General features: G+C 36.8%; 1 protein-coding gene across 1 annotated transcript in view; it reads right to left on the bottom strand.

The window, feature by feature from the left end:
• The window catches only part of TNIP3 (TNFAIP3 interacting protein 3), a 113,374-nt gene that overhangs the window by 68,495 nt on the left and 20,654 nt on the right, over positions 1-24,225 (bottom strand). Inside the window, exon 2 of the mRNA XM_059417201.1 lies at positions 18,867-18,952. Coding sequence (XP_059273184.1) covers positions 18,867-18,952 — 86 coding nt within the window. The remainder of the gene's footprint in view (positions 1-18,866; positions 18,953-24,225) is intronic.

Raw genomic sequence — 24,225 nt, forward strand, 5'->3', positions numbered from 1 at the left:
ATCAAATGGATTAGAAAATGTCACCGGCAACCATCGATTAAATGTTTCAACCCACGACAAGTTGAGAGCTGTGAGATTAAATTTATAATTGAACTGATTTTTATCTCCCCAATTCTCCCACACTCAGCTGGAACGGATGGTGTGTGCCAGACTGAGACGCCTTAAGAAGAATGTTTCAAAGAAAGGAAGCTAAGGGAACTCAATCCTTCTGAGGTGACTTTGGGGCAGGGAACTTGTCAGGGTGACTGACAGCGTGCATGGTTCTGGTTGCAGCATCAGAGCCCCGACTGAGGGGGCAGGGAAGGCTGGGATCTCCCTGGTTCTCCACTTGCCTCTCTAAGAGCTCTGCACTGGGCTGCTTATTCCCAGAAGGAGGAGCACCTGTTTCTCAATTACACGAAGGCACTCCATGGGCTGGTGGTGCCCAGGCAACCGTGTCCACTCTCCAAAACCACAGTCAGAGGCAGAGCCCTTATTTGGCAACACTGGGGTGACATTGGCATCTCTTCTGTTTGTATGTTGAGGAGTTGCAACCACTTTGCCTCAGCTCCTTTACTGGCCCCACATGGATACAGACGAGGGGAAGAACTTCCTCGTGCCAGTTCTCACCCAACAGGTAACACCGATCACACCTGAGAGAACCAAGCACTGGCGAAGGGTGACTAGGATGACTGCAGAAGAGTTTTTACAACAATGACATTATGAAAATTACAAATTCCCTTTGCATAATCTTAAATTAAGAATAGGACACTTTACAGTCCAAGATTTCTCAAAAACGTTATAGTAGGGCCCTCAGCAGGCTTTATTTAGACCCAATTTCTCAAAACTGTACCTAGTTAGAACTTGTCAGGCTGAGGGGATTTTCCACGCTTCTGAGCAAAGTTTTTCATCTTTACACACAGTTTTGACAGTTGGCAGCTGCAGAGCCACTGGCGGTCTCTGGATGCATAAAGGGATCCCTGAGCACACATGCCCTGACCAGCAGGCTTCCAGCTCCCACGGCACTTTTGGTAACCACCAGTGAACTGCCCATCTGAAAATTCCTTTGCCTATGACAGAACTCTAATTCAAAAAAGAGCTCTGGCTGACGCTCAGGGCATGATTGATTTAATGACCAGGGAATTACTGCCAGCAAACAGGCACACTGGCTAGCCTTTCTTAAACAGATTTTGTGTGTGTAAGTGTGTGTTTGTTTGTTTTCTTTCTATTCCCTTAAGAGAGCTTTTTGTTTCTTTTCATCCATTGGATTTCTGGAACTCCAGTCTCGTTGGCCATTCCAAGTCCTCTGCTCAGACTCAAAAGAGAAAGCAGAACTGTACTGGAAAATCGTGTATCTTAGTTAGAACGAACCCAGCGGAGATTGTCACAAAGTGAAACTGTTCTTTGGATCTGCTAGGTGGGAGTGAAAGTAAAGGTCACTTTTTGGTAACAGACTCTGAATATTAGTAAAAGTGGAACTGTGTGTTGGGGAAAAGAGTAGGAGTTGAAGGTCAAGGGGGAAATTTGGTGGCTGTAGTAACTATGGTTAATTTATGAATGAATGGACTCTAAGCTACGTCAGTGGATGCTTCAGATGAGCCTGAATGAGTAGGGGGCAAGAGAGGAAGTTTTGGGGTGTGAGGAAAGTCCAGAAAAGGTGCTAATCAAATGTTCCACAAAAGAGAACGACAGGGTAGCCATATTAATGCTTTATTTAGTGCTTGGAAAGGACCACAGGAGGCCCCACAAAAGAAAACATGCAAGATGGCGTGTGGTCACCGGCTTGCTTCTGACAGAACAGCAGGCTCCAGAGTAGAACATCTGGTTATTAGGTATTGTTTTCTGTCTCATGTGTTTAAAATTAATTTCTAAGCATTATTTTGCATGCTTCAGAAAACAAAACACCAAAGCAAAAACCCAAAACAAAATATCACTAGCTTTCTTAGAGGAAAATGTAGTTAATTGTTCCTTGTTATGATTTTTGCCTTAGGCGAATTTAGAGGTAGAATATTTATAAGTCTTCGGATAAGTCTATCACTGCTTCAGGCAATACATCTTTCTCCCTGCTGCTCATCCAAGCCTATGCGGTCATGGAAAGAGCTCTGGACCCAGAATTGGAAGGCCTGGATTCCGGATGTACCTCTGCCCCTACCTACCTGTTATTTGGGCAAGTACTTAGCTTCTTCTTTGCTTAGTAACTAATGCATCTATTCATTTATTCAGTGGCCAGATACCAAGAAACTGCTATGTGCACGAGGATCTCATTTTCTTCATATGGGAATCAAAGGAAATATCCTAGATCAACTCAATGTTGAAAGCACATGGTTGATTTAAAAATGTCATCATTTTTCTTTTTGAGAATGTGGTATAATACGTAGATTTATTACATATTGATTAAAGTATTGGGCCACGCATTTTCAAGTAATACACTTTTTTTATTGGATATTTTTACACTATAAGAGTGCATGCATTTTAACAAGCAGACATTAGTGAAGACAAAAAGAAAAAGTTAATAATTTTTGTATCCTTCCCTGAGTTCTACCTTAGTTAATAATTAATATTAACACAAGGATTCCATGTTTTTTCCTAGGCTCATAACAAATGTAAGTGTATATGATATTTATTTATTAAATTTATGTATTTTCTTCCTTTCTTTTTTAAAATAATAATATACCCATATTACACATCATTGTGCTAATTATTTGGTTATTTTGTAGCACTTTGAAATTTTTTTTCAGGTTCATACATATAGTGTTAACCAATGATTTTTAATGGCCAAATATTACTTGAAAATTATAAATGGACGAAATTTATTTATTCATTTCCCTATAATGGAAAAGCTAGTTGTTTCTATTTTTTTTTTTTTTTAATTTCACTAGAATCAATCTGTAATAGCAATATTTGTCTAGGGTTGCCTGGGTGGGTCAGTCAGTTAAGCTTCTGTCTTGGACTCAGGTCATAATCCTGGAGATCCTGGGATGAAGCCCCAAAGGCTTCCTGTTCAGTGGGAAGCCTGCTTTTCTCTCACCCTCTGCCCCACCACCTCCTTGTGCTTTCTCTTGAAGAAATAAATAAAATGTTTTTTTAAAAAAGAAGTGTTTGTCTAGGTATACTCTTATATACTGAACTTTTTTTATATAGATCTATCAAAGTTAGATTCTTGGGTCAAAGAGTATGAATATTCACACTTTTTTTTTTTTTTTTAAAGATTTTCATTATTTATTTGAAAGAGACAGACTACCAGCAGGGGGATATAATCAGAGGGAGAGAGAGAAAAGCAGACTCCTCATGGAGCAGGGAGCCAGACACGGGGTTTAATCCCAGGACCTCAAGATAATGACCTGAGCAGATGCCTGACACTTAATCCCTGAATGTTCAAACTTTTAATATTGCTTCTTTAATAATTGGTTATAGTAATTTTCATTTATGTCATCTATGTGTAAGACTTCTTATTTTCGTGCAATGAAGTCAGCTCTGTATGTATTAATATCTTTGCCGAAATGGATATCTCAGTGTTATTTTAATTTGTATTTTCCTAATTATCAGTGATGTTGATCATATTTCAATATGGTTATTATTTATTTGCTTGTTCTATTTTGTAATTGTTTTTTCTGGTTCTTGACTGACTTTCCTTATGTGTGTTTCTCCTTTCCCATCTGCACTAGTTCCTTGTTTAGTGCGCATTTTCACAGGTACAGGAGTTCTAGAAAAAACACAAAGCAATATAAATGGGATTAGGACTATGGGTATTAGCTTGAGGAGGTAAGAATTGCACTTTTATATAGGTGATCAAAGGCAGGGCTCATTGAGAAGGGGACATTTGGGCAAGCCTTGCAGGAGGTGTGGGAGGGAGCCATGTAACTTACTGGGCAAACAGTCATTTCCTGTCAAGGTAGCCAGTGTCAAGATTCTAAGGCTAGAGCTTGCCTGATATGTCCTACAAATAGCAAGGAGGAAGATATGACTGGAGTAGAAGGAGCTAGGAGGGGGACTGTAGCTCATAATACTAGAAATAAAAGGGAGTCAGCTCAAAGAGGGCTTGTGTGATGAGCATTAAAAAGACATGACTTTTTCCTGGTGAGCCTAACAATGTCGAATATCTATGTTGTACACCTGAAACTAATGTAACATCGTGGGTCAACTACACTTCAACTAAAGAAAAAGAGTCTTGGCTTTTATTCTGAGGAGATGAGGTTTTTGAGCAAAGGGGTGAAATGGTGTGATTTATTTTGAAAAGATCCCTTGGTTGCTGGGTTTAAGGAGGTAAGGGAAGAGGCACAAACCCAATTAGAAAATAATTGCGGTGATCCAGATAGAGGCGCTAATGGTTTGGACAGCGTGTTAGTGGGAAAGTGGAGAGAAAAGGTTGGATTCTGGGTGTAGTTTGAATTTAACCAGTAGGACAGGAAAGGAGAAGGGGAAGAGAGACAGAGAATAAGCAACCAAAAAAATGGAGTTGCCCTTTATTGAGAGACGGAAGACTGAGGAAGGAGCAAATTTGGGATACTTACAGAAGGAGAGTTTTTTGTTTTTGTTTTTGTTTTTTTTTTTTGAGCCTCTTATTTCAGGTATCTTTTAGACATCTCTACAAAGACATTTCTGTAGATATGTTGAGTAAGCAAATGAATAAGACTTGACCAAATTTAATCCTCACCTTAACACAGTAAGGAAGTTGTGGTTATTGCCTGATTTGCAGGTAAGTTAAGTGTAATCATGTTTGACTTTTTTCTTAAAGATAATAATGCAAATTATTCATTATTGTCAGAACATTTTATTATAGACACATGACTGAGTATTTTGATCTTTTAAATACAAATTTATTTAAAGGTGTTGAAATATGAGGCTTAGACCTACTCTAGCCCCTGAGCTACAGAACTGTTTAATTTTGTATTTATGGGGTTGCCTCTTGACATTTTGACTCACAGTACAAAAAGATTTAAGTATTGACTCCAAAGGGCAAAGAGCTAAGAACAAAACAAGGTGGTCAGGTAGAGGAAAATCTTGTTGGAAAAGAACAGTCATGGAGGGTATATTAGTGAGAATATCTTTGTGTATGTGGTCTGGGTTTTTTTTTTTTCCTCTTTTTTAGCATCGTTAACTACTGACAATTGAAAAATGACCCTGAATGTTCAGAGATGTGTTCAAAAGTATAAAGAAAAACAAGCACAATATGAATAAAAAACAATGGTCAATGATGTATTTTAATCTAGAATATAAAGAATATATTAGAGTCTGATCATTACAAAGCAAGAACTTCTAAAAATCACAAAGAGCAATTTATAAGTCTCAGAAAAATCAGAAAATTTAATTAAGGTTAAATCTACTGAAGTTTGGTAGAAACCAGGATACACCAATACATGATTTATGATAGTTAAATGTCCATGGCTTAAGCAACTAATTCTATGTAAGTGCTATATTCCTTTAAATCTTCCTCTTTACACTATTTCATAAGTCAGGTAATTTTTAAGTGTTTTATTTAACTGCTCTGAGTTAAGATATTAGTCAATGAAAACAACAACAAACATGCAGTTTCTTTCTTTTTTTGAAGATTTTATTTATTTATTTGACAGAGAGAGACACAGTTAGAGAGGGAACACAAGCAGGGAGGGTGGAAGAGGGAGGCACAGGCTTCCCACTGAGCAGGGAGCCTGATGTGGGGCTTGATCCCAGGACGCTGGGATCATGACCTGAACCGAAGGCAGAAGCTTAGAGACTGAGCCACCCAGGTGCCCCAAACATGCAGATTTGGGGCATAGTTTACCACCCAGAGTAAAGGAACAAAAAAATGGGTGTCATCTAATAAAATATATACTTGGTCTTGGGGTGCCTGTATGGTTCAGTCGGTTAAGCAGCAGTCCATTAAGTCCACAAACAGCTCAGGTCATGATCCTAGGGTCCTGGGAGGGAACCCCACATCAGGGTCCCTGCTCAGTGGGGAGTCTGTTTTTCCCTCTCCCTATGCCCCTCCCCCTGCTTTGCTCTCTCTCTCTTTCTCTTTCTTTTTCAAATAAATAAAGTCTTGAGATATATATATATATATCTCAAGACAACAAACAAACAAACAACAACAACAACAACAAAAAAAATATATATATATTGGTTTTTGTCCCTTGTTCTTGGCAGAACCCCTATCACCCTTGGAATTTCCTGAGTGATGAGAGTGTCTTATTAATCAATCGGAGCTCCTTCTGGCCACACTTAATTTATGTTAATGAGGTGACTCAGGGTGGGACTCTTAGAGAGCTTCAGTCTGGTGTCCCAGAGAGGGCATACCTCCCCATACCTTACCTATGTGTCTCTTCCTTTTGGCTGTTCCTGAGTTTTATGCTTTATAATAACCCAGTAAATGTATTGAAAATATTTGCTTGAGTCCTGTGAGCCATTATAATGAATTATTGAACCTGAGGAGGGAATTATAGAACCCCCAAATTTATAGCTGGTCAGTCAGAAGCAGAGGTGGCCCCTGGAGCTTGTGACTGGAGTTCAAAGTAGGCTCAGTTTTGCAGTACTAAACCACTAACTTGTGGCATCTGTGCTAACTCAAGGGAGCTGGTGTCAGAATTGAATTGAATTGCCAAATACCCAGTTGGCTTTGGAAAATCTGGTGTGCAAAAACCACTCATTTGCTATTGGAAAGAAAGATGTCACAATGGGTATAAATAATGCTTATAATAACCCCAAATTCTATATAATGATAGAAAGATTAGTGAGCCCAGAGGAGATAAGTCTCCAGATTAGTCTTATAAATTCAGATCAATAAAGTTATGACAAATCTCACCCATACTTATTTCTATCTCTGAGTCGCCATAAAATAACCGCAGAAGAATCAGGATCCTCTATTCTTTGATCCCAAGTGGGGTGAGATAAATAGCAGTTAATCATTTTGTTAGGTGGTTTTTATTTACTCCCTCAACAAATATGTATTAAAGTTTATTACGGGCCAAGAACTGCCTTAGATGTTTCTTATAATACATTTGTTATTGTAAGAGATAAGCCAGTAACAAATTTTCACATTACATATAACTATACCTAATCTTACATGACTGCTTCTAAGATAACTACTGAAATTTGAAAATATTTCTAAGCAAAGTTAGAAATATACCATAGCCTAATTTGGTTGCCAATTGGTTGTTTTAAATAGATCTGCATGGCAATTGAATGCTTACTATGTGTCAGAAGCTCTATATGTATTATCTTATTTAATCCTCAGAACTATGATTATCCCCATTGGGAAGATGAGAAAATGAAGATTTTAGAGAGATTAAATAATTTACTTAAAATGTGAGATTCGAACTCAGGCAGTCTGACTCAAGAAACCACATTCTTAACCACAATACAGTTTTTAAATGGTGAGATTGAAATAGTGGATGCCCTTTACTTGTCAGTATATAAGAACTTCTGCTCTCAAGTTTGCACAAAGAGATAGGTGTGAGTGACCCTGGGCCATTGATGATAAGGGGTTTCACCATCTCCTAATAAATTACACCATATAATAATTAAACAAAGATTACCACTATATAGAGATGAAATAATTCCTTAGAAATGTTCTAATTTCTAATAGTCTTGAATTGAGCTAGGTTTGGTAATCATAGGATTGCTACTAAAAGTTATTATGGTTCTCTAAGGAATGCAAATTACCTGGACTTCTAAATACCTATTATATATTAGCAGCTGCTAATCCAAATTGCTCCACACATACTCCCAAATCCTTACAGATCAGCAAAATGGAAAATAAAATCCATAACAAGCACCTGCAGCATAAATAAGTATCAGGTTGCTCGGGCTTCCATAACAAAATACTGCAGATTGGGTTACTTAAACAGGAGAAACGTATTTCTCACCATTCTGGAGTCTGGAAAGCCAAGATCTCTTTAACAGTGGCAACCTTGGGAAGGCATGACTGAGGAGGGGAGGATGAGAAAAGCCCTGTGGAATTTGGTGGTGAAAGGATATAAGTAAACAAGCTGTGGAATTGAACCCCATGGAAATAAAATCAGAATATACATCAACCAGGAATACACCAACTACCAAAGGAAAATCATTTATCTTCATCAGCAGAAGAGGGTTCTCTTGAACTAAAGAACCTAGTAATACACACTCATCATATCTACAAAGAAACAACTCCTATCCTCAGTTCAGGAAAATGATTATAGGATGATGGGCAGTGCCCATTAAAAACTGAAAGAAAAAAATAGAAAATGAGAATTAAAGGAGTTTAGCTGATGGAAATATTCTTTAATAAAAAACAAACAGGAACAGAGGAAAACTGCAATAAAACACATGCCTCAACAATGTAAACATCTCTAAATGAGTATTCATAGATGTAAAAGACAACCTTAAATCATAAATTCAGAAAACTCAGGACAGAAGTGAACAAAAAGCACAATTTAAAATGAGATATGATTGGGGCTCTTAGGTGGCTCAGTGGGTTAAAGCCTCTGCCTTCGGCTCGGGTCATGATCTCAGGGTCCTGGGATCCAGCCCCACATCGGGATCTCTGCTTGGCAGGGAGCCTGCTTCCTCCCCCCTCTCTCTCTCTATCTCTCTCTCTGCCTGCCTCTCTGCTTACATGTGATCTCTGTCTGTCAAATAAATAAAAAATCTTAAAAAAAATATGAGAGATGATCAAATTCAAGAAAGAAATTGAAGAAAAAGAAAAATAATTTCACCCATGAAGCCCAAATTACAAAGTATCCTAGGGAGAATAGATATGTGCAAGTCTAATAAGAGATTTAGAGTAAGGGAACACAACTAAAATGAAAGGATCAGAAAGAAGTACTAGGTATAGAACAACAAAACAGATCATATATACATTGGATTTTCCTCAATAAGAAAAAATCTTTCTTTTTAGTAAGAAAAATACAATGGAGTAGAACTACTATTAAAACTATAGCCAAAGAAAAAAATAAAATCTTAATATTATTGTTATAATTTATACCTTGGAAATTATAAGACAGAGTCGAGCAAAACTGTTTACTTTTAAAGAATTGGAAAAAATATGATTAGGGGAACAAAAAACCAAGAAACTTATGAAAGTTTCTTGACTGAAACATAACAAAAACATGACAAAAAATGACTTTTTTTATTTAGGGAAGTATGAATAAAGAATTTTGTATCCCGCAAAACTGTTTTATATGTATCAAAACTAAAGGAAATCTTGGCAAATGGACTGTTGATGAGTATTAAAATAATAGATCTAAGAATGCATCCAGGATTCAAACAAAGGTAAGAACAAATATGAAAAAGTCTTATGTAAATTGTGTGTGTTCTGACAAAGTAAAAGTAGCTGGAAAAAACTGGAGAAGAGAAAAAGTAGAAATTACAATAAGTTCATTGATTGCTGCATAGATTATAGATAGAAGTCAAATAATATCATTTAAGTCTAACAAATCATAGAAGCCTAATTAAGGGGAAAAAAAAGATAAAGGGAATTTAAAGAGTTATTAGCTAGTTAATCAACTACTAAAATCAAAATACAAGCTTTCCTAAATGCAAAAGTAAGTAATAAAAATTAGCAAAATCAACAGATTAAGAAGAGGGGGAAACAAAGTAAATCTAATATTAATACTGACATCAAGTAATAAGACAGAATTGAGAGCAAACGTACTGGTAATATCAACAAATGTAAATGGGATTAACTTGGCTATTTAATAAATGGGATTTTCAATGTGGCTTACAAAGCAAAACAAATCTTTGCTGAAGAACAGACACTCCAAAAACAAGTGATTCTGAGAGGCCAGAAGGAAAGGACTGGGCTAAGACATAGCAGACGAATGAAGGCAAGGAGAATGCTGGGTTTGAGATCAGTGAGGCAAAATTCAGACTCGAAGCATTAAATGAGACAAGTTAACACTCTATGAAATTAGTTGGAAGTGAGTACACTTGATAGTTCACCTATCTCTGGCCATTAATTTGAAAATGTCAGAAAACATTAAACCTCAGATGGTACCTAAACACTGGGCTCACTTATAAATAAATAAATAAATAAATAAATAAATAAATAAATAAATATGCTTATATTTATAGAGAGAGCATGAGCAGGGGGAAATGCAGATGTGGAACAGAAGGGAGGAGGAAGGACTCTGAAGTCCACTCCACACTGAGCCCAGGGCCCAGTGCAGGGCTCGAACTCCAGACCCTGACATAATAACCTTGAGGTCATGACCTGAGCTGAAACGATGCTTAACTGACTCAGCCATCCAGGTTCCCCTATAAACTAATTCTTAAAATTGATCTTGAACATACTCTATTTCCCTAACAATCAGATAAGCATTATATCAATAAGGTAGATAGTACAGAGGTGCCTAGGTGGCTCAGTTGGTCAAGCAGCAGATTCTTGATTTCAGCTCAGATCATGATCTCAGGGTCCTGTGATGTTGCCCTGCGTCGGACTCCATGCTCAGTGGATGTCTGTTTCTCTCTCTGCCCCTCCCCCTGCTCATGCTCTCTCTCTTTCTCTCAAATAAATAAAATCTTAAAAAAAAAAAAAAGGTAGATTATACATAACAATTAAACTCTTTTCTTGGAGCTCTGTTAATATCCCAACAAATGAATTCTTTAAACTATATTAACCCACAATGACAAGGAGAATTGGGAGCGGAGACACCAGTAGATGAGATTTTTCTCAATCAGTTTCTTGAAGAAGAAAAGCAGAAGTTGAAATTGCATTACTGGGACACAGGAAGTTAAAACCCATCTCTTTAGAGAGAAAGCCACCAGGAAGGAAGGACAATTTGCAACAAAGAGTCCTTGAGAGGCTAAGCTTTTGAAAGGAGTGAGGAAAAAGTTGAAAACAAGGGGATTGATTTGGTGTCTGATTTTGGAACATTTGAATCCCTGAGGTCTCTTCCCACATGGACGTTTGCAGCCTGGCAACTGTCTTTAACATCCCTTGTGTGGCCAGAGGCTGATTCTTTTGGGAAGATAAAACCAAAGCCTCTGGATTCAGGGAAGAAGGCACAGAGGAGGACACGGAGGGGTGGGGGTGAGAGGCTGCACGAAAATCTACCGGGTCAACTGTAGTAGCCTGAGATCATTTCCCTCACTTTTGCTCTAAATACCTATTAACCAGTCATGTGTCCCAAGACTACACATTTGGGAAAATCCTCACTAGAAAAACGGAATGGCCAAAAAAGAAGCAAAGATTGGAAATTCTGAGGTGGTAAGGAAAATTCCAGGTTGGAGAGCTGAATGGCATTCAAGAAGTGAGGGTATTAGAAAAAACAGGGTCTGCTGGGATTTACTGTAGAGAAAATATCATAGGTAGGTTATTTGATTTAGTGAGGACATCTAGAAAGCCAACCAAGTCAAGTAGGAGAGAAACTTCTAACTGAAGAAAAGGATAATATTCTTAGGGAAGAAATTTTGACCAGAGTAAGGTATTTGGTTCAACAGTGAATAATATTTGGAGCAATAACAATACTGTAGAAGAAATCACTCTCTTTGTTCCTGCAGAGAAGGTAAACTGGTGTGTGTTATTTTTCTTGAGAGAATTGTGCAATACATATCAAAAGCCTTAAGTTTTCTAAATTTTCAGTCAATAATCCACTTTTAGGATTTTTAGGTTAATTACCCAAAGGAGTGCCTGGGTGGCTCAGTCAATTAAGCCTCAGACTCTCGATTTATTTGGCTCAGATTATGATCCCAAGGACCTTGAGATCAAGCCCCAGGTTGGGGCTCAGCAGGAGGTCTGCTTGAGATTCTCTCTCCCTCTGTCCCTCCCTCTGCTCTTTCTCTCCAAAAAAAAAAAAGAAAGAAAGAAAAAAAAAAAGGAATTTACTCAAAAAAACAAAAGTGAATGTACACAAAAATTTCAAATACAAGTGTACTTGTTGTAGCATTTTTTTTCCTGATAGTAAAAGATTGAGTTCAATCTAATGTCACAAACAGAGAATAAATAAATAAATAAATATTGAAACATTATATAACTAGATATATTGAGATAAATATTTACTTGGGAAAATATTTATAATACACCTACTAAAAAGAGTTTCAAAACAACCTTTGGCTATAGTCCTTTTTTTTTTTTTTAAATTTTATTTATTTGTTTGACAGAGAGAGATCACAAGTAGGCAGAGCAGCAGGGAAAGAGAGAGGGAGAAGCAGGCTCCCTGCTGAGCAGAGAGCCCAATCTGGGGCTCAATCCCAGGATCCTAAGATCATGACCTGAGCCGAAGGCAGAGGCTTAACCCACTGAGTTTAGGCACCCCTTTGGTCCTATTTTTAAAGAAAAAAAATGGAGAGACAGAGAGACATCTGTAAAATTCTATCAGTAGCTATTTGGGATAGTGGGTTTAAACCTAATTTTTCTTTTCTTTTTTTCTTTTTCCATCTGTATTTTAAACATGAAGACGTTTTGCATAAATACAGGAACTCTGAAAGTTGCCATACACAGAAAGAACTGACTTAGAGCTAATGTTTTAATGTTGTAATTAGAAAACAAAAACTAACTTCAAAAAGAAAGAGAAAGACAAGGAGGATAAGAAGATGGCATGGTGGCAGGTTAATTTGCAATGACCAGAAAATGGTCCTTCTTAGCGTAAGAGTAGAGCAACCTTGCAGGCTAAATTAATCTCCACTGTATCCCCTCATTTTGCAAATGTTTTCAGGGCACATACCATGTGCTATACATTGTGATCAGCTCTTTTCTTATACAAAGCAACTAACCATTCAGCAGATAAGATATGGAAACCACTGGAAGAAACCAAGAATCACACACCAAAGCTTACTTTTCCATGTACCCTTTTAACCTACTCCAAATTTAGATATAGATGTGAAAAGACTTTCCAAGCTGTGTAAAATAGTAAACAGATTTAAGTCTGATTATGAATAATAGCACCCCAACAGTGTCGTATTCCAGTATTTCAAGTATTAATAATGACAGGATAGGCTGTGAAACTTAAGTTTTGCTGCTAATATTTATGTTTCCTTTCTTGCTTGTGTTCTAATATAAAGGGTGATATGGTAAAAAGTAAAATGAAACATTTTTTTTAAAGGCAAAGCAAGCCAAATGGTTTCAATCTTAAAATAAGTTTTATTTTGGGGCACCTGGGTTGCTCAGTGGGTTAAGCAGCCGGCTCTTGATTTTTTGGCTCAGATCTCAGGGACCTGGGATCTAGCCCTGAGTAGGGCTCCACACTCAGTAGGGGGTCTGTTTGAGGATTCTTTCTCGCTCTCTCCCTCTGCCCCTCCCCATCTCAAATAAATAAATAAACCTTTAAAAAATGTTTTATTTTGTTTTTTAATGTGCTGGTATTTTCTACAACAACGGAAAACACTGATCTGGTAATATAAAGAGAATAATGGAACTTACATGGTTAAAGCAATGGAAGTAATTGTTTTGGAAAGCAGATGTCCCTATCTTAGAAATATTTTCTGGATGTGAAATCTCTAGTCTAGTTGCCTTGGAAAATGAGGTGATGTGTGAAGTAAGTAATTGCAATCCTAACAAAGCAGTATATTCCGAATATAAAGCGACAGCCAGAGTACTGTATCAAAATAAAAATTAGTAAATGATATAAATGACTAAAAGTGGGGAATAAAAATTTATATCAAATTCTGCTCATAACTTGTCTACTCTCTAAAGTAAACCTATGTTTGAACAGACATAGAGAGTTTTCGAAGTAGAAACCTACCAGAGGTTGAAAAAACCTGATTTGCTGAGGGCATTTAAGTTTTCAATTTATATTAAAGAATAAGAGAGAACCAACATAAAGTAAATTTTCCAAATTTGAGTTCCTTTATTTTTTTCATTATTTCATCACATAGTATATTTACGTGACTTCCTGTCCAAACAGCACAAAGAGAGTCGTGAATTTGTTACTTCCAAATTGCCCTGAAAACCAGAGTTTTGCTAATGCAGTATCTTCCATCATGTTATTCAGCTCAAACTGTGTCAAGTTTGATCCATGGAAACTGACTGTACCACCTCAGAAGGATCTGTGGATTTAATTAGCACATTGGAGGAGATGCCTTGAGCTTAAATTCTGAAGCCTTTAGCAAAAAAGGCAACTAGAAGAGTTGGCACACACAGAAAAAGAAGACTAATATTCAGCTCATTCAGCTAACTGCATGTTATTTGTGACCTGCTCAGCAAGCTCTGTCCCTCCACAGTTAATATCAGAGACATTTCTGTTGAGGTAAAAGCTGGCAGAGACAGCCTCTGAATACACAAATTTCATGCTGAGAGGCAGAAGCCGTCCTTCTCAGATAACTGATAAGATTCTTTTTTTTTAAAATCTAATTTAACTTTTTTCTCAGTGTTCCAAAATTCATTGTTTATGCACCACACCCAGTGCTCCATGCAATTGTGCCCTCCTTAATACCCACCACCAGGCTCACCCAACCCCCCACCTCCTTCACTCCAAAACCCTCAATTTGTTTCTCAGAGTCCACAGTCTCTCGTGGTTTGTCTCGCCCTCCGTTTTCCCCCAACTCCCTTCTCCTGTTCATCTCCCAATGCCCTCTGTGTTATTTCTTATGCTCCACAAGTAAGTGAAGCCATATGATAATTGACTCTCTCTGCTTGACTTATTTCACTCAGTAGATTCTTTGGGGAATTCTAATTTGGTGTTCTTTCCACCAGCATCTCCCCAGCACTTCTTAGCACATAGTAGGAATTTCTCAAGTGCTTGTTGCATTGAATCAAAGAGTTTATGCAGGCATAAAGTGTCAAAAACAGAACAGAAGACATACTATGGATATCTGTTTAGGCATTCTGTGTAAGCGAGGCCTCGGAAAATGAAAAGTCTGTTTTCATCCCGTGGGGGTTGTTTATATGGAAGAAGCTTTTCCTAAATATGCTTTATAGAGTCTGGCTGAAAACACAAGTTTTCCAAAAGCCCCTTGTCTTAAATCTCTGTGAATTTATACATCTAATAAAAAATTAGTTTTATTTAATGTTACATATAAACACATAATTGAGATACTGTCCAGAAATCCAATATGACTTTGATGTTTACTAGTTTGAATATCTATAATATATGAAAAACTGACAAATTTGTTTCATGAACTTTAATATTGAAACTACTTAAAGCATGACTAAGAATTAGCAAAATTTATGAGAAAAAAAATCATGATGACCTGTGATGTTCTGTGAGTCATTAAAAATACTCAACACTTCAAAATCATTTCTCTTCTACCTGATGAAACAATCTGAGGGGACAGAAAATAGTTTATGTGTCTCTGAGAAAGTAGATGGTACCACTAACCTCTCTTCAATGTGGACGGCAACTGTACAAGCGGTCTTTTGTTCTGCCTTTCCAAAATAGTTTAATTCAGGGTCAGGTAAGAAGGAAGTTAAAAACAAAGAAGCCAAAAGAATTGTAAAAATGCTGATGATATCATGAAAGAGATCACTTTAGCTTTCTCTTACCAAATACATAGTCTTGCTCTAACAAAAACATCTGCCTGTCAGCCCATAAATGTCCCTGTACTTCTCTTCCCTTTATGAGCAAAAAATGGAGTTTTAAGGGACATTTAATAGCCAGCAGCTGTTTGGCTGCCAAATACTGCATCTGGAGGGGAGTATACTATTCATATGGTTAAAAAACAAAACAGAACAAAACAAAAAAAAACCCAAAACCCCAGCAACTATTGCTTTATTTTTATTTTTATTATTTTTGGGGGGTTATTTGGTTTTTTTTTTTTTAAATATTTATTTATTTGAGAGGCAGAGAGAGACAATGAAAGAGAGAGAGCATGAGAGAAGAGGAAGTCAGTGGGAGAAGCAGACTTCTGCTGAGCAGCAAGCCCGATGCGGGACTCGATCCTGGGACTCCAGGATCATGACCTGAACCGAAGGCAGTCACTTAACCAACTGAGCCACCCAGGTGCCCTGGGTTATTTGTTTTTTTTTTAATCGAAAAGCTAACAGACTGGCTAGTTACATTTCCCCCCAAACCACAAATTTAGTAATAATTGAGTCTCTTTGCTTTATTTTCTTAAAGTACACCAATGTTTTGCATAATGGCATTTGAGTTCTCTGAACTTCACAGAAGCTCCTTAAGTGCATTTAAAACCTGTACATCATGCTGGGAAGGCAATGAATGACTGAGATTGTATTCAATCATGTTTAATAATAGGCTGAAAGAGTGCCATCATGAATAAGTTTAATGCCAGGTAAAAGAGGCAATTCATGAGAATTTAACATTCATTTTATCCTTCTGAGATTACCTCTACATGAGGCTATAATGAATCATAGTAGTTTTCCTTGCTAAGTTATAACTTTCTGAACACATAATTCATTTTAAAAATACTCACATTTCTTAAAATAAACTTTAAGACAGACAAACATTTACCTTAGAAAAATTAAGATGAGGAGCTAGCATTATGAGAGTACTCCAAAACAAAGATGCTTTGAGATCCTATTAAAGGGAGATAAAAAACTATAAAATACTGTATTTACTTTGATAATCCTTCCCTGGGATCCATAAAAACCTCTACTATTTACTTCTACTTTGCAAAGAAGTTTGGTATGACATCCATAGTATAGCCATGTACTACTTGAAGAGATGGCAAATTTTACCCCTGGAGAGCCTAAAACGGTTCAATTAGAAGGGAGTCCGGTTAGGAAAGCAGAAGGGAACGATGACTCAGCATTCACACTGCCGTTGCTGCCCTGTTGCTTCTCATCTCCCTTTTTCCTTCTTCTCACCTCCCCTGAGACAGAGATGCAGCCTGCAGTATCTGCCTCATCCATTCACACTTCTTCTGGACCCTGAGTCATATACACCTTGAAAGGTTAACCTGAAAACTATCTCTTGAACATTTCAAATTACTGTTAAAAACCTACCCCGCCTTTCTCTCAGAAATACACATTATTTTTTTTACTACTGAGAAAGAAATACGTTACTACTAAATTCTGCGTAATTTTCATCATTAGTAAATGGAGAGAATCTCAACATGCCTGTGCATTGCAGGAGGAGGCAACAAAGTAAGACCCAGGAACCCATGGAGTCCTTATAATTCTCCACATGAAGACAATGGTGTGGGGGGAGGGGAGGAGGTTAATCCCTACCTCTTCAGAGTGGATATACAGAAAATGCTAAGGATATACATATCTTCAAAACACAGGAACGATGGATTTGACTGCCTTCTTTCCGTCTCTTTCCCCTCCTTCTTTCTTTCTTTTCCTTACTTTTCTTCTTTCTCTTTTAAATTGGTAAAATAAGGCAAACATGGACCTCTTCTATCAAAGGAGAGTAAGGTATCAGCTTTCCTAGAAATCACTCAACATTGTAGGTTGTATTCTATGCTTCTGTAATATCTATAGTATCTTAGAGTTGTCACTATAATTGGTTAATCCCCAGAGTACTTCTGTGATGTACATTTTGTATTTTACTTACGTTTGATAAAATTCTATATGAAATAGATCAGTGCTTATTGTGGACCTACGGTGGGTTATACTGTTGGGCTGTATGTTGAGTTCTTTCTCTTGAGATAGATTAAATCGTATCAGGGAGAGAAGACTGATACACACAGCACAGTTATAGAATAACAAAGAGTAGTACAAATTAAGATGCTAAACTTATACAGTTGAAGACTAACATGCTTGTTATAGAAACTGGTTGAGAGGAATGGGAGGAATTGACATTTCCATATTTATTCAAGCTTCTAATCATCCTCCATGCCAATTGTAAGCACTGTTGCCAGATTACCCTATTGTCAATGCCCTGTTCAAAATTCCCTCCCCTCATATGGGGTCATGATTCCCATACTGGAAGTACATATGGACCTCTCTTCTTTAGTAGCTTTTCACAGACCAAGAAACCTGAACATGTGTCTCCAGACCTACAGGTTATGAGAACACTAATTTGAGAAACACCGGCTTATGAACCTGAGTTTTATTATTTCTTTAACTTTAACTTGAAAGAAGTTTTGTCTTTATAGACAGAGAAACACTGCTCTACAGAATAAGTTGCCGGCTATTTAGTCTCTCACTCAAGATGTGTTTTGTATTACATGCCAGATGTGGAAGCCAGAATGAACTGCTTACTGGTCCCTACACAAGTCCTCATTTTCCTGTGAGGACATTTTTGTACACATTCTGCCTTGAGCCTGAAACACTTCTTCCTTCACTTTTTCATCTTTTTTCCCATCTTCTATTGCTAGAAGTCAGGCCAGACAACTCCTTCTTCTGGCATCTTTTTATGGCCACAACTAGGATTCTCACCTTCCTCTGATTTCTCAGAGAAGTGTATATAGGCCTTACTTATGAGGCAAATGCTGAAGGTATAATATACTGAGGTATGTGTCTGGTTTTTCACTTCTGGACAGCAAGTAAGCTAGATGATAGGGTCAGTATCTGACTCATCTTCTGCAATAGCAAGCAAAATATCTTGCCCCTAAAAGGTGCCATATAAAAAGTCAAAGAAAAATCTATGTGGGTCAATGAATAGAAAGCTTGAGAAAATCTATAAAGGGTTGAGAGAATATGGAAAGTGCCCGAGGATGGGAATTTTTGATGTAGTAAATTTCTCACCCTATCCCTCAGCTAAGGATTTAATAACTCAGGAGAGAAGATATCACGATCACTTCATGTTATTAATGAACTAGAGTTGTTTTCTAGGAGCTAATTTCTACTATTCAAGAGAAATTATCTTAAGGTCCAAATTTGCCAAGGTAAATTTACCAAATACTTAAAAAAATAAACAAAAACCTCCATGACCTACTATAGATTCTTGCCCCCGAGAGAGCAATGAAAGAAAATATATTCAAGTAATCCACATTGTTATCCCCCCTCTTTTTCTTATCTACCCTATGTGGTTTGATCCGGTTAGGTTCTCATCCACTTTTGGTGGACTCATCAACTGTGTCTGACGGCAGAAGTGCTCAGTTAGAACATTATTATTATAGGCATATTTCCTCTAAATCAAATGTCATATTACCTTTCAGAATCCTCCAGCTGATTGGTGAACATTACCAGTTTCTCTTCGTGTTTCTCATTTTTGTTTATGTGTCGTCCACATGGAATCTAAAAGAAAAAAAAAATATGAAGGACGTGAGGCTTGGATGGGTCTCCAGGGAAGGTAACCATGTCAGTGACTAGAGAAGAAAACCACCTGTTAAATACATTTTTCATCAAAAGCCATGTTTTTATTCTCATGTCTTATTTTCAGCACTGCCAGTTATGAGAAAACAGACCACAAAGTCGTCTTCTGCCTAGTTTCAACCAAAGGTAAAACACTAGGTATAAACATAAAGACTCAGTCTTTCGGTTGTAGAAGAGTCTCATGACAGGGAGAAATTGTCCAGGAACAAGTAAAAGAAAGCTGGACATTTCAACGGACGAGTCATAAACTGTTAAAATTGTCAGACTGACATGTTTGTAGTTCAATTAGCCACAGTCCAGGAATGAGTTTTCCAGAAGTCCTAATGACCCAAGGACACCAAGAACTTTCTTCTCAGAACACCATTCACTCTAGATTTTTCTCTAATGAAAGTTGATAATTATTTCTATGATTTTCGGATAATAAGGGAACTGGTGATGTGACCATTAAAAGAGAAGAAGGAAATAAAAAGAAAACTGTATGTAAGACACAGAATTTTTGAAATTTCCCATTTTTTTCCTATTAATTGCAGTGTAAGCACCCAACTTTGTTCAAACATTATATAGACTTCATAGTACCTCGTGGGGCTTATAGTAGATTCTTGAGATTGAAGCATTTGAAGACGTGTGTGTGTTAAAAGCCAATTCCTGCAGGCACTTAACACATTTTAAATGCATCTGGAAACCACTAATTGCTGTGATCCCATTAGAAAATGTAGGCAGTTCAGGTCTGCAAGAAACATGAAACCAGCTTGTCTGAGTTTTATGAGTTTCTATTTAATTGTAACAATAACCAAAAGAAAAAAAAAAAGGGAGGAGAGGTTGTTTGTTAAAATGATCTTAAGATTTGTTTCAGCTATTGGCAAGCTGTCTGTACATAGTGTGGGAGGGTGGCTTTTTTATTTTGTTTTGTTTTCAGCTTGTGACAGCTGTTTAAAAGTCATCTGTTACCACCATGGTAGCCAGTTAGTAGATGAAAGCAAATGCCTTTCAGGACTGTTGTAGGAATTGGACCACCAACTAGTACAGCTATCTTTTAATTATGGAGTATTGCAAAAGTGCCCAGTTTCTTTATATGGCACTCTGGAATTATTACACAGTTCTGCAAATGCATTGAAAAGGCAGGCAAATGAGGTGCTACCTGACAAACTAACTTGCAGTAAGTGCTTATGCTGTAATTTCTGAAAGACTTTTTAAAAATGTATTTAATTCATTCACATAAATTTGTAGAAAAGTTTTTAAAAATGTCTTCAATGCCTTCATTATCCTTAAAGCTACTTTTAAAATAGTGATAATATCACAAAAGATCTGAAATGACACATGGAGTCCTGGAATGTCAGAGAATCATGGGATTGAGACCTTGGAGAATACTCTGAGGGTTTTGGCACCATCATCTTACAAGAGAAAAAACCAGAAGCTAGAAGAGGACAAGTGATTTGGCTAAAAAATGGCTGATCTAGGATTAGATGTCAAGCCAATTGAACTCGTAATCCGTGGTTTTCTACTGTTTTTGTTTTTTTTTTTAAATATTCAAACATGATACAGACAAAATTTCAAGTTTGAAATAAGGGAAGATATTTTAATACTAAAATATTTAAAAAGTAACATACCAAAATTTTACATTATGAATGAAACTCATAAAAGTATACATCATTCTTTTTCTTTTCTTTTTTTTTTTTTTCAGAGAGACAGAGTACGTGTGCTTGAGCATGGGGATAGGTAGAGAGAGAAGGAAGGAGAGAATCTTAAGCAGGCTCCACGCTCATCACAGAGCCTGAGTCAGGGCTTGATCCCAGGACCCCCCGAGATCATGACCTGAGCTGAAATCAAGAGCTGAACACTTAACTGACTGAGCCAAGTGCTTCCCAAAACTCATAAAAGTATATTTCTTAGGTAAGGACTTTGTATCAATTGAACTAAGTAAACAACCCCAAAACAGCATGTGGAGAGGGAAATTTCCAGACTTAGAATTTTACAGTTTAAGATGCACAGATAAAACCTCTGAGGCAGTGAAAACACACAAGACTGGTATCATAAGGTATTATTTTACTGAACATTGTATTTCCTTTCTAAATAGCCTTTTCATATGCTGAGATTTTATACTTGTTATTATTCTGTATAGAAGTCAAAATACCGAGTAGTGATAATCAGAAAAGCCAATAGCCAAAAGCCAATATTATAACTTCTAATATTTATCCTTTTTTATTGATAGAGATATTTTTCCAATGGAATGGCGACAAAAAAGACAATTAGTAAAGGACACTTGGCAGTTGAAAGACTTTTCTTTCAGGTGAAAACAAATAAAACAAGCCAACCCTAAGGACCCAGGGCGCTTCTTAATACCAGTGCCTCATTTGTTTTAATCACAGAGAAAATGAACAAATTCAGAAGTGTCTTAAGACTGAGCAAATATTCGTGTGCCTCTGAACTTTATCTTACTAATTACAGTTCAGGGTGACATGAAACTGTAACATAAGGAATTCTCCTCAAGTTCTCTCTTCAATAGTTCTTCACTGAGCAAAAGCACAAAATCAGTCTAAAAGGGAGGGAATGGATTTCCAAAATTTTTATTGGCTGGTGTGGAGACATGAAAATATGTAGGAACAAAGCCGCTACAACAAACTAGCAGACATTGAGTAAGAACTGCCAATTCCAGCAGTACATTGCATTTACCTTGGATTATGGTTCATTAATGTCTTATAAAATATGTAATTCAAACCTTTTATCTTGCTAACCATTTTAAGTATTTGAAACAGAATGGGACAACCAAGTTAACACAGAACATGGTGGATTTTCATTATGGCAAATTGTATTTGAATACCAAACAGTAGAAAGATAAAGGGAAGATAGTGTACTTCACCCTTCTTAATTTTAAGATTTAGGATTCAAATCTTAACCAAAAGATTTGCAATTAAAACCATAGATGTTAGAGTACCTGACTGGCTGACAGCACCCTCTAAGGTAAAAGCAAACACATTTCTGTTTCCATCATTTGGTTACTTTCTTTTTCCTCTTCTTCTCCTCCTCCCTTACTCCTCTTTTTAAGGAGGGATTTTTTTCCCCCCTGCTCAAGAAGCAGCTGTTGGTTTCTGTTTAACTTAACCAAAAGATGTCCTGGATTCTTGGATGGATTTCAGTAAATCAGTGAAGATCGTAAGCTGTTTGATTGTTTAAGCAGAAGTTTACACAATCCACAGTTCCAAAATAACACAACTTTAGAGGATAAACTTACTTTGGGAAGTAAACCAAGTTTTATGAGCTTTTTGCCATTTGTGGTGACAGCTTTTAATACACTTGGATTTCTAAAGTTAGATTCAAGGACTAGGATGTGAGTATTAGAGGTCATAGTCAACTCTGCAAGAATCTGTTTTATAGACCTTGAAAATGTCATGTTAAAAATTACCAAAGAATTCTTCCACCATCGTATAAGTTTTTGTGTTGGTCAAGCCTATGCTATAGCATTGGAATGTATCAAAACATATGTGGGAATCAAAGGCCTGAGAGCTCCACTTAAGAGAGAAAAACCTTGAAGCTGACAAGGAGTTTTTATCTGTATATAGTGCTCTTTCCTCTGGGACATATAATTTAGAACCTGTAATTCTCACCTAGAAAGTCTGTTTCATTCCAGTATCCACCTGTACTAAAATCGAATGTGAGCCAGATTCAATACATTAAGGATGGAATGTTCTAGGTAAGTACTAAAAACATCATGAAAATTACTATTCTTATATCTCTCTATATATGATAAAAATAAATATGTTATAAAACCACATGCCTTACACATAAAGGCATACATACTTATACTTACATATAAAGGTAATTTTATTGATTTTTTTTTAGAAGTGATGTTTTAGTGTCTAATACATAAAAAAGCTTTCATATCATTCACATAAGAGACCTATATATAGTGAGTTGATCAAAAAACTATTTAAGGCTGGGAATCATGAAGAATAATATATTAGTATCATATTAATTTATCCTATTTTAAAATACCCAGGTGCGCACCAATTGGCAATCTCTCTTTTCCAAGGAGGAGTCTACTGAGGGTAATCCACATGGGTTTTCTGGCCCCCAACAAATCCTCTGTGAATTCTAATTGTGATTTTTTTTTTTTTTTACAAGGGAACTAGAATTTTAAGACATTTACGAAGCTATCTGAAAATAATGCTTTTAGATCTTTATAATATTTGTTCAATCTTTTATATTTGCCTCACCCACATCCAGTTTAAATTTAGCAACTCACGGTTACTGGATATTTCCAAGGTACTCAAATGAGCTTGTTTAGAAACAGTAATTCTTTTATCTTTTTTGTACTCATGTGTCATCAGCTTATATAAATTGTATCTAAAGTGTGTAATTGGAGGAAAAATAAGATTGTCATAAATACTCAGGGGAACAATAAAGGCTGACTCTTGGTGTAACGTCCCACTCAACTTTGAAACAGAAATAAGTGAATGCCCTCAGCTGTAAGCATTCAGCGTGCCTTGAGTGCCAGTCTGTGTGTTTTACAAAGAGAATGGTCAGCATGGTTAATCCATACTGAGTTGGTTACGTGGAGGATAGAAAAAGAGCAATAGTTTCAGTCAGGAGTGGGAAAACCCTGCAGGGTCAGGAAACTAACATACATTGGTGGGGCTCGGTGGTAGGACCTGTGAAGAACCAGTTAATGAATGCCCTGCCTAAAGGTTTTAAAATTCCATTTTTTCAAAAACAACAAAGTAAACAAACAAAACACAATTCTCTCTAAAAAAATTCCTCCCTATTTACTTTCCATAATTACTGAGTGTATTTTTCATAACCTTTTGTCCCTTCCAAAGCATGAGCTTATTTGATGCCAATATGCAGATAATAATGCTAACAGTTTTGAGTTCCTTGTTATATTAGTAAGAAAGAAATGTGGGGAAAAAAGCACATCACATTAGACACTTTTTTCCTCTTGTCCCAATTCCTAAATTACCTAGATATGAAATCTTAAGGATAACGATTATTTTCTCTAGGTTTCAGTCCTCTTCTGCAGGACCAAGGCCCGATGGGATTATATCTAATATTCCTTGAATTCTGAAATTGTATGACTATCACTGGCAAATAGTTACTGTCACCATGGGATGGTGAACATGATCACTACTGGATTAACGCTTAGAGCAGAAGTGCAGCATGGGTGCTATTGCCTCCATGTGTGGCTCTCCTTCAAGTAGTGA

Source organism: Mustela nigripes, chromosome 1 (assembly GCF_022355385.1).
Source record: "Mustela nigripes isolate SB6536 chromosome 1, MUSNIG.SB6536, whole genome shotgun sequence".
NCBI lineage: Eukaryota > Metazoa > Chordata > Mammalia > Carnivora > Mustelidae > Mustela > Mustela nigripes.